The sequence below is a fragment of the Dendrobium catenatum genome, unplaced genomic scaffold, assembly GCF_001605985.2.
Source record: "Dendrobium catenatum unplaced genomic scaffold, ASM160598v2 fragScaff_scaffold_593, whole genome shotgun sequence".
NCBI lineage: Eukaryota > Viridiplantae > Streptophyta > Magnoliopsida > Asparagales > Orchidaceae > Dendrobium > Dendrobium catenatum.
In genome coordinates, this window is record NW_021319055.1 from 8,863 (window position 1) to 21,132 (window position 12,270).

Here is a 12,270-nt window from a genome sequence, read left to right on the forward strand (position 1 = left end):
TAAGATTTATTGTTAGATTTTTTTTTTCCTTTTTTGCTTCTGCTTGGATGCATGTTGGAGATGGAAGTTTCTTTCTTTTACTGAAAATTTTCAATTCACATTTGCATCAAGATTTGCGTCTAATCAAGATAATTTTTGGTAACGCATCAAACAAGATAAAATCATTCTATTTAATAAATAAATAACTAACTAATTTATATCTTTTCTATGTAGGTTTGAATAACTACTAATGAGTCAAAGACGGTGGAATAAAATTTTATTAATATTTAATTCTTAATAAACATAAATTTTTTTTTAGATTTTATTTGGGATAACTTTCTTATTAACTTTGAAAATAAATTTTTAGCTCAAAAATTTATCAAACTAAAAACTTATTTTAAAAATAATTAAAAAAACCGTCTCAAACAAAACCATAATATCAACTTACATTTTTTTTTTTTATAATATCAACTTGAGCTTTCATGGAAGATGAATCCTAACACACTTTTCATTAAAGGTGTGCTTACTTTATGATCATTTTGTAAAGGAAAGCAAACTCCTATTTCCCGGCATTGGCTTCATTTGGTCTCTGAATAACATGTTTTACATCTACCAATAGCAAGAGGATCACAACCTAATAAGTGTAGTTGGTTTCTGTAGCAGCACTGATATTTTTTGAAATAATTACATCAATTAAAATAAATTCATGTACACATTATTTTTAAAGATTAAAATATAAAATTTTTTATTAGTAATCAAAACTTTTAATAAAGAGATGAAAATGAAGAAGACGGTTCAGAGATGAATTCGGACATTCACGTCATCCGATAAATAGTGGTACATAATGACAGTATAATATATTGGTAATGTGATGCCTCCTATTTGGCCTAATGGATTACATCTGTTGACCATAATAATTTCACATCAAAGTGAGATGCGTATGTGAAATACTGGTGCTTTGAGCTTTGCTGGTGTACAATCTTGGAGTAGGGAAATTATTTACATGCAGTCATCGGATACTGTCCAGAAACGAATCAGGATGCACCACGTACGTCACTATTTGATGTGTACGGTTATGTATCGGGGTGATAAGATGTATCCTAATTTATCTCGGAATCATTCGATGACCTCAATTAATAATTTCTCCTTGCAGTAAGGACCGAGTTTTTTTTTTTTTTTTGGGTAAACCCGGGGCATGGCGCCCATATATTAAATAACATAGTTTAAATTATAGAAACCTATAGGAAGGTAATAACAACTAAAACTATCAAAATTTACACAAAGACAAAAGCATTTGGCAAAACAAAGGAAAAGACAAATACAAAGACTCAGAATTAATGACCAGTCCCCTGCATCCAGCCGATCAGGATGAGGACAAATACTGTCCAGACGGAGGCACCGGTTGCCCAATAAACCTGGGAAAAGATTGAATTGGCCATCTCAGCACCTCCAGTCTGCATATCGCTAAAAACTTCACACGAACAAGCTAGGTTGCCCCACAGGCCTTCCATGGCTCATTAAGTCTGGCCTTGATCATCATTGTCTGCATGCCCGTCCTCCAGCATTGCCAAAAATTGTCTTTGTAGTATACCCGAGAAATGATAGGATGAAAATCCATAAAAAACTGGATTGTGCCATGAAGCAAAATAGCAAAAATCCCAAAAAACATCTTCCCAGGTCTGAAATGTAAAGAAGAGCCAAAAATTGTGCCAAAAGGAATAACAGTCCAGAAGATAAAATTCACTCCAGCCCGATATACCAACCAATCAACAACAAAAACCAACAGATGAACCTCCAGCAATTCAGGCGAACAAAGAAAAACTAAATGCCCGAAAACCTCTGCAGAAGTAAATTTGAGTTCTTCCATCTTGAAATTTTTTGTCGGATAGCCTCCTTAATATTGCAAATGATTTTAACCACATTGTGTCTTTCTAAAGAGAAACGACGGAAATTTCTTTCTCTCCAAATGTTATAAATAGAATAGCTGATAATTAAGAAGCAAAATTCTTTTTCTGTTTTAGAATAGCTCACATAATTGTCATAAAAATCAAAATGCTGAAGCAAAGTGGGTCTAAGCAGAAAGCTATTAAGTTCCGGCAGTAGACTTTTAAGAATGAAAAAGGTGAAATCACATGCAAAGAATAAGTAGGAGTGAGTGTCCATATTCCCAGAGCATAGGGAGCAGTTAATGGGCACCTGAATACCTCTTAAAATCAAGTTATCAGCAGTTTTCAATTTTTCAATCACACCCATCCAGGTGAAGCAAAAAAATTTAATAGCATGCTTTTTGTGCCAAACAAAGGGATGCCACATAACCTTAGGTAGTGAAGAGTGGTAAGACTTAGTAAAGTTTTTAAAGACCCATTTCGAAGAACCATTCCAAAGAACCTCATTTTCAGAAACTTTCACCGCCAGAATGGAATCATAAATAACCTTAGGGATAGAATTAGGTAAGCACCAGTTACCATTTACAATGTAATCCCTAACCAGCTTGTCCTCAAAACCGTTGCAATTAAAAGTCTCAGAGAAAGAGCTTCCATTAAGCCAAGGGTCCCAAATAAAGTTAAAATCACTGGAATTAGACACAGAGAAAGAAATGGCCTCTTTAATCCTAGAGGCAGTATCAAAAATTCTACGCCAGAACTTGGAAGCATTAGAGGGAGGTGGTTTCCAAGGAGTAGTATATTTGGCTTTGTACCAGCAGCTTAATAGATTCCTTGAGTTATAAAATCTGCCAATGATAGAACATAAAACACCAAAGTATAAAGCATCAATGGATGGAATACCAAGCCCACCAGCATCTTTAGGAAGAGTAACTTTGGACCAAGATATGAGGTGCAACTTCCTCTCCGCCAGGTTGTTGTCGAATAAAAATCCAGAGCAAAGCTTATTAATAGTCGCACAACAACCCTTAGGTAAAATAGACCCACGAATCCAGTAAGCTAAAGTGTTGGCGATGGTGAATTTAAGAAATTGTACTCTACCTGCAAAAGAAAGAAACTTATTTTTCCAACTAGCAAGTATAGCATAAATTTTGCTCAGAAGTGGTTGGAAGTGAGAAGCATGAAGTCTTTTGGGCGAGATGGGAATGCCCAAGTAGGTAAGGTAAGAATTGACATGATGAATCCCAAGCTCATCACAAATAAGTTGATTATCAGTGTCATATTTTGAGAAGATAATATCACTTTTATTGGCATTGATGTAAAGACCAGATAAGGAGCCAAATAAGTGTAAACTTCTTTTAAGATGAATAGTATTTCCTCTAGAGGATTCTCCAACCACCAAGAGATCATCTGCATACATCAAATGATTAATGTAAGTACCTTTGTAGTTAATACCTTTGAAAGAGTTGTGATTGTTGATGAGAATATTAGATAGGCCATCCATAACAATACAAAATAACAGGGGAGAAAGAGGGCATCCCTGTCTAAGTCCAGATGAAGATTTGAAGTAGCCCTCGAGAGAACCATTAAGACAAACAGAGAAATGAACATCAGTAATGCATACTTTAATCCAAGCAACAAAAACATCAGGGAAACCTTTCTGAAGCAAACTAGTAATAAGAAAATCCCTAGAAACAGAGTCAAAAACCTTCTTAATGTCCAACTTAGTATAAAAATTCTTAAGAGTGCCCTTGAAATCTCTAAGAATTTCATATGCAAGGATGATGTTATCCGTAGAGCATCTATTAGCAATAAACCCAGATTGACTCTCATGAACAATAAGAGGCAGAACAATTTTCATTCTATTAGCAAGAATTTTAGTCACAATTTTGTAGAGCACATTGCAAAGAGATATGGGCCTAAAATCATTAATGTTTGAAGCATGAGAGCATTTAGGAATTAAAGCAATAGCCATTGCCTTAACCCCTTTTGGAAGCGAGGCAGTAGTAAAGAAATTGTTTACCGCATTAAAGATTTGCATTCCAAGAAGGTGCCAAGATTTCCTATAAAAAGCATATGTAAAACCATCTGGTCCAGGTGCAGTATTTTCATTCCCATCAAAAACTGCATCTTTCACTTCCCCAAAAGACAAAGGTGCAGCCAACATGTCTTTGAAGCTAGGAGGAACTAAGTTTCCAGGAGGAATATTTAAAGGACCGAGTGAAGCTACACAGCTTGCTGTTCATTGGAGTTAGCGCTTGATACAGAAATCAGAAGGAACCGACAGTAAACGAGATAATGCTGATGATGTATGGAGTAAAAAACATTTATTCAATTATATTGAATAAACTTGAGATCCTCCAATGGCTGAACTTCAAAGTGCATAGCATTTTCTGGATTATGAAGGTGAATTTTTGCTTGCATATTTCTTTTGAAGTCGGTCGATTATCGACACGACACAATATTCCTCTCTAAAATGAAGTTGATGATGCGAAAAAAGAGCTTTTTGATGCTTTTCATGGAAGAAATATAAGAAAAAATATTTAAAAAGTAAGAAAAGTAATCAAGATATATAAGATACTATTAACTTTATGGCACTAAATAGTTTATAATTTTTATATAAATGGCTTATATTTTGTATTAAGTATCGTACAAAAGTGAAACGGTATATAAATGAAAAGATTAGAGTAGTTCTTTAGTGGTAGCCATCTTAGATGATTTGATCATATAAAATGTTGGCCTTTTAATGATTCTCTTAGGAGAATAAATGTATTAAATTTGGCTTATATTAAGAAAGTTAGAGGCATATCGCAAATGTAAAGAGTTTTGATTATGTAGCATTAAAAATAACTATTTTATTAGATTTAAATTAGATTTTGACTCTTAATAGATCATAATACATAAAAATGATTCATATAACGGACCTCATGTTGTGGGATAAAGCCATTAAAACTTGTTGTTATTGTATTTCTTATATTATTGTTAATATTATTATTTTACTAGCCTGAAGTAAAGATAAATAAGGAACTCATGGCATATTTTTTTATAATTCAAATCACATTAACCTATCAGAATGTATCATGTGTTTGAGTTTCCCACTAATATATAAAGCCCTTCTCCTCCAATAAATTTATCTAAAACTTGATTAGTATTTTGATCTATTAATTGAAATCAACTAGAACTTTTTTGAGTCACGTTTAATGCAAGGATATTAGATTAGAAAGTTTTTTGTTAGTTTATTAAAGTCTAGAATTAGTTGAGTTTGCTCAAAATTAATGAACTATTTCAAAGGCTAAATTTAATTCTCAGATTCTATTTATCATCCACCAAATGCTTCACTTGATAAAGTTTCCAAACCACTAACTCCTACCAATCACCTCATTTAGGTTTCACTTGGGACAGCGTTCTTACTGCTTTTTAAAACAACTTTTAGTATAAATTTTTTTGAATTAGAAACTTTTGTACTAAAAAGCTGCTTTACAAAGAAATAAAAAAATTGTTCCAAACGAAGTCTTAATTGGTCAAAGAGATTATGATTGAGACTATAAAATTTTTACATGAAAAAATTTTATATCGAATAGGTTTATGAATAAGAGATTAAAGTATTTATGTTTGAGTTTTGTGCTATAAGGATTAATATTAAGGACATTTTAATCTTGTCTTTGCACGAGCACTTTTACAAGTCTCACTTGAACATGATGAGAGATACATTTTACCAAATATTAAACTTGAGACTTAGTTTCTTTAATATGAAATTGAGCAATAAAATATTCATTGAATACAAATTTTAATATCCAACCATTGACTACTATTTAAACACCTCATTTAATTATCCAAAGAATTAATATTTATTGCTATAGAAGGCTTAGATTCATGTAAAAGGAATTTATACATAGTGTAAGAATGAAAGAATAAGATATTACAATTATTTAGGTGGTGATTTACTCAATGTAATGGATGAGTAATTCCCTTTTGAGTGATTGATTCTCCAAACATTAAAGGCAACAAAGTTCAATCACCTAATCTTAGAAGATGGAATCATCACTTATCTCACAATTTTTATCACAAAAAATTAAATTTCTCATCTTCTATCTCAAAAGTTTTTATATCTCTACTTCAGTTAATTTAAGAGTGAGTTTCATTATGCCTCCACTTGAACATTTTCATTGAAATCAATTGACTACACTGCCAATAAAACGGACAATTATGAAAGTTAAGTTAGGCACATTCTAATTTCAACCACCATTTATTGGCTATAAATCACTCATTTAATTATAATTTTTTGTCTGCAATTTATCTTCTATCAACATCCTTGTTTAATTGCCAAAGATTAGTTCATAATTAAGATTATAAAAACCTTAGATACATAAGGATTTTGTTGAAGGCCACATGATGACAGACTATAAGATTCATCAATTTTGTTAAAGGTTTCACTGGATATACTGAGTGTGACAGTTCCTTTTGAGTGATTATTCTTCTAATAATATTAATAATTTGGTTATAATAGGTTGAGAATATCTTCTTACCTCGTTATATTTTTCTTGTAGTAATGAGAATTTTCTTCCATCAACATTTAATTGTGTGTGTGTGTTTTTTTTTTTGGATTAAAGCAATTGATATTAGTGTGGGTTTCAGCTCAAGAATTTTCATTGACATCACTCGACTATGATTGATATGGTGATCAATAAATGGGAGAGTAATAAAATATTTATTGTATATTAGTTGTATTTCCCAATTACAATATACAATCTTTTTCAATCACTTCAATTTATCATATTTTCTAGCCACAATCATAAACCATAGAGTTGATATTTAAAATTTTTAAAATCTTAATAAAGAATGATTTTATTAAAAACAACAAGAAGATAGAGTGAGAGTTTGGCTTATTTAACTGAGTTCTTTCATATGCAATGGAGGAGTGAGTATCATTTGGGTGCTTGATTCAACAAATTCTATGGATGAGCAAATCTTCATAACTTTGGTTGAATATGGCCTTTTATTTAGGCTTAATTTGGGACAATTTTCTTAGCTATTTTCTAAAGGTAATTTTTAGTTAATAATTTTCTTAAAAAAGCGAAAAAATAATGACCAAAAGCTACCTCAAATGATGCTTTAGCTTTCATTTGGGCAGTTTTTTTACTACTTTCTAAAATAGCTTTCTGATACAATTTTTTTAATAAAGAAATTATTGTTTTAAAATACAGCTTTAGACAGCATGAAGAAAATTATCTCAAATGAAAGCTTAATATAACTTTCTTGTATAGTAATGTACTTTATCTTGCCTTCTACTTTTGATTTTACTTTTTCTTTTTTAAGGGCTACATAAAATCAGTGTTTGAGTGTGTTTTTATCATATTGAAGCTTGAACATTTTCCTAGGCATGAATAAACTATGAAAACATAGATGCCTCATGACATATCACTTGTTAGGTTTACAAGCACTCATGAAGTCTTGGTGGCAATGAAGCAAGATTTTATTATTACATGTGGAATTAAGCTTTTAATAATGGATACCTAACTTGTTAGGAGATTCCAACAATCTGTTCTTTTTATTTTTTTCTTTTAAATTTCTATTTTGTGTGTTTTACTCATGAATACCTAACAAATGTCTATGCCCAATTTAGATTTCATTTGAAATGGCTTTCTTATTGCTTCTTAAAGCAAATTTTTAGTAAAAAGTCATCCCAAAAGAAATATTAATAATATCAAAATTTTGAGATGAATGGCTCCATCAACAAACTTGTGCTTCAAAAATTGTTCAATTTAATCCGAAACTTTATAGATTCAAAATTTTTAATTTGATCCCGACCAGAAAATTAATCATGTTAACCCAAAATTCATATTTTTTAGCTGAGTTCGGGCCATATTGTCGAGTTAAGTTACTTTTTGACACTCCTGTTTCAATTGCTACTGAAGTTGATCCTTTTTTAAAATTGTGAAAATTTTTGCACGTAATTTTTACATTTGAATAAAAATAAGATAAAAAGAACATGATATAATTTTAAATATTTTAATAATTTTTTGTCAATGCATTCGTTCCATATTGTTTATCACCGATTAAACAAAGAATTTAAATTCATTTGTTGTAAATGAAAGCATGGCACAGGAGACGAACAAGAACCCACGAGCAGAAGCAAAGGCAAGAAAGTCGAAATGATTCTTATTATCTTACCTAGAAATAAAATGGTGTACAATATAACTGCGGAACAACTAAGTTATAGAGTTCCTAGTTAAGCTAAACGCTATTGGGTTAACACATCTGGCAAACTGATGAGTCAGAGGACGAAGTTAGTTTGGGATTGATGTGTAGAAATCGTGCCATTGAAAGAGTTTTTGTAAATATATACGCAAGCTGGTCTTTGGTAGAGATATGGTGAACATAGATTGTTTTGTTCTTGATGCATTCGCAGATGAAGTGACAATCAACTTCAATGTGCTTTGTTTGAGCATAGAAAACTTGATTGTTGGCCAGTGCAATGGCAGATGTGTTGTCACAGAAAAGATTTGTTGGTGCAGATTGAGGACAGTCTAGTTCTTGAAGAAGTTGGCGGAGCCAAATAAGATCAGCTACAGCAGTGGCTAAAGCGCGATATTCGGCTTCAGTAGAAGATCTTGCGATGGTTTTTTATTTCTTGACACTCCATGAGATAAGAGATAATCCAAGAAAAGTACAGTAGCCAGTTATTGATTTTATGTCTTGTTGATCTCCTGCCCAATGTAAGTCAACATAAGAAGTAAGTTTAAGAGAATTGTGAGATAAAGGTAAGCCAAGATTCATAGATCCCTTGATATATCGAAGAATGCGTTTGATGCCTTCAAAATTTGAGTCAGTGGGCCTATGCATGTATTGACAAACTTTGTTTACCGCATAGGATATATCAGGACTAGTTAGTGTAAGATATTGGAGAGAACCAACCAGTTGTCTATACAATAAAGGATCAGAAAATAAACATGAAGAGTTGTGGTTTTGTGAGACTTATCTGTATTTGGTGTGTTAACCATTTTGCAATGAAGCATGCCCGCACGTTGGAGAATAGATTGAGCGTATCGGCTTTGATGATGTATGAATCCAGCCGGTGTTGGAACAGTCGTGATACCTAGGAATTGAGAAATTGTTCCTAGATTTCTCATGTTGAATTGCTGATGTAGTTTGTTGAGAAGAAGTTGTATTGCTTGGACATTGTTCCCTATCACTATAATATCATCCACATATATAAGAAAATAAATTTATGTGTTAGAAGTATGGTAGATCAAAAGAGAAGGATCTGAATTGCTTATAGTGAATCCTTGGTTATGAAAGAAACCAGTAAGCGTAGCAAACCATTGTCGTGGTAATTGCTTAAGACCATATAGAGCTTTGTTTAATTTGCATACGTGATTTGGATGGCGTTCATCTATAAATCCAGGTGGTTGACGCATATAAATTGTTTCTTAGAGGGAGCCATGGAGAAAAGCATTTGATATATTGAGTTGATGAATTGGCCAATGTTTATGTAAGGCAAGAATAATGAGAATGCGGAAGGTAGGTATCTTGGCGATATGACTGAAAGTTTCGTTGTATTCCAAACCAAATTATTGATTATAACCGAGAGCTACAAGTCGAGCATTGTGTCTAGCAACAGATCCATTAGAGTTAAATTTCGTGTGGAATATCCATTTACAACCTAAAATGTTTTGAGTAGGAGAGAAGGGAACAAGATCCCAAGTTCCTTGAGATTGGAGAGAATGGAATTTTGCGACATGGCAGAGCACCAATGTTGATGTTTGGAAGCTTGAGTGTATGATGTAGGATCTAGATTGGTGATTTGGTGCGTAAGGTTGAAAATTAGTTTGGGTTTTAAATTCCCTGTTTGCAACCGAGTGATCATGGGATGTTTGGGAATAACGGGAGTAGATAAAGGAGAAGCAAAGATGTGGTCAGGTGAATTGTAAAGTTGATAGGTAGTGAGTTGAGGAGAATACCGACGGCCTCTAAACCGCCGGTTCAAACCGCCGGTTTTCACTGTTTTTCCTGTATATATATAATTTTAGGCTTCGTTTGAGACCGTTTTTTTACTACTTTCTAAAATAGCTTTCTGATACATTTTTTTTAATAAAGAAATTATTGTATTAAAATACAGCTTTAGACAGCATGAAGAAAATTATCTCAAATGATAGCTTAATATAACTTTCTTGTATAGTAATGTACTTTATCTTCCCTTCTACTTTTGATTTTACTTTTTCTTTTTTAAGGGCTACATAAAATCAGTGTTTGAGTGTGTTTTTATCATATTGAAGCTTGAACATTTTCCTAGGCATGAATAAACTATGAAAACATAGATGCCTTGTTAGGTTTACAAGCACTCATGATGTCTTGGTGGCAATGAAGCAAGATTTTATTATTACATGTGGAATTAAAGCTTTTAATAATGGATACTTAACTTGTTAGGAGATTCCGACAATCTGTTCTTTTTATTGTTTTCTTTTAAATTTCCATTTTATGTGTTTTACTCATGAATACCTAACAAATGTCTAAGCCCAATTTAGATTTCGTTTGAAACGGATTTCTTATTGCTTCTTAAAGCAACTTTTTAATAAAAAATCATCCCAAAAGAAATATTAATAATATCAAAATTTTGAGATGAATGGCTCCATCAACAAACTTGTGCTTCAAAAATTGTTCAATTTAACTCGAAACTTTATAGATTCAAAATTTTTAATTTGATCCCGACCAGAAAATTAATCATGTAAACCCAAAATTCATATTTTTTTTATCTGAGTTCGGGCCATATTATCGAGTTAAGTTAATTTTTGACACTCTTGCTTTCAATTGCTACTGAATTTGATCCATTTTTAAAATTGGGAAAATTTTTGCACGTAATTTTTACATTTCAATAAAAATAAGATAAAAAGAAGATGATATAATTTTAAATATTTTAATGTTTTTTTATCAATGCATTCGTTCCATATTGTTTATCACCGATTACACGAAGAATTTAAATTCATTTGTTGTAAATGAAAGCATGGCACGGGAGATGAACTAGAACCCATGAGCAGAAGCAGAGACAAGAAAGTGGAAATTATTCTTATTATCTTACCTACAATATACAAGCATATAAATAGAAACAAAATGGAGTACAATATAGCTGTGGAACAATTAAGTTACAGAGTTCCTAGTTAAGCTAAACGCTATTGGGTTAACACCCCCTGGCAAACTGATGAGTCAGAGGACGAAGTTAGTTTGAGATTGATGTGTTGAAATCGTTCCATTGAAAGAGGTTTTGTAAATATATCTGCAAGCTGGTCTTTGGTAGAGATATGGTGAACATAGATTGTTTTGTTCTTGATGCATTCGCGGATGAAGTGACAATCAATTTCAATGTGCTTTGTTCGAGCATGGAAAACTGGATTATTGGCCAGTGCAATGGCAGATGTGTTGTCACATAAAAGATTTGTTGGTGCATATTGAGGACGGTCTAGTTCTTGAAGAAGTTGGCAGAGCCAAATAAGATCAGCTGCAGTAGTGGCTAAAGCGCGATATTCTTCTTTAGTAGAAGATCTTGCGATGGTCTTTTGTTTCTTGACACTCCAGGAGATAAGAGATGATCCAAGAAAAGTACAGTAGCCAGTTGTTGATTTTTTGTCTTGTTGATCTCCTACCCAATCTAAGTCAACATAAGAAGTCAGTTCAAGAGAATTGCGAGATAAAGGTAAGCCATGATGCATAGATCCCTTGATATATCGAAGAAAGTGTTTGACGCCTTCAAAATTTGAGTCAGTGGGCCTATGCATGTATTGACAGGCTTTGTTTACCGCATAGGATATATCAGGACGAGTTAGTGTAAGATATTGAAGAGAACCAACCAGTTGTCTATACAATAAAGGATCGAAAAATAAACTGGAATAGTTGGTGGTTTTGTGAGACTTATCTGTTATTGGCGTGTTAACCGTTTTGCAATGCATGCCCGCACGTTGGAGAATAGATTGAGCGTATCGGTTTTGATGAAGTATGAGTCCAGCCGGTGTTGGAACAGCTGTGATACTTAGGAATTGAGAAATTGTTCCCATATTTCTCATGTTGAATTGCTGATGTAGTTTGTTGAGAAGAAGTTGTATTGCTTGGACATTATTCCCTGTCACTATAATATCATCCACATATATAAGAAAATAAATTTATGTGTTGGAAGTATGGTAGATCAAAAGAGAAGGATCTAAATTGCTTATAGTGAATCCTTGGTTATGCAAGAAACCAGTAAGCGTAACAAACCATTGTCGTGGTGATTGCTTAAGACCATATAGAGCTTTGTTTAATTTGAATACGTGATTTGGATGGAGTTCATCTATAAATCCAGGTGGTTGACACATATAAACTGTTTCGTGGAGGGAGCCATGGAGAAAAACATTTGATATATTGAGTTGATGAATTGGCC

General features: G+C 32.7%; 1 protein-coding gene across 1 annotated transcript; it reads right to left on the bottom strand.

Annotated features, from left to right (window-relative positions):
• Window positions 1–11,029: 11,029 nt before the first annotated feature.
• LOC110102303 (uncharacterized mitochondrial protein AtMg00810-like) lies at window positions 11,030–11,908 on the bottom strand. The gene has a single exon (XM_020830586.1). It carries the CDS (start codon window positions 11,906–11,908, stop codon window positions 11,030–11,032), a length of 879 nt encoding a protein of 292 aa, XP_020686245.1.
• Window positions 11,909–12,270: the final 362 nt, after the last annotated feature.

Bases quoted from the DNA above. Each gene is read 5' to 3' on its own strand.
- LOC110102303 (XM_020830586.1), bottom strand. From the start codon at position 11,908: ATGGGAACAATTTCTCAATTCCTAAGTATCACAGCTGTTCCAACACCG.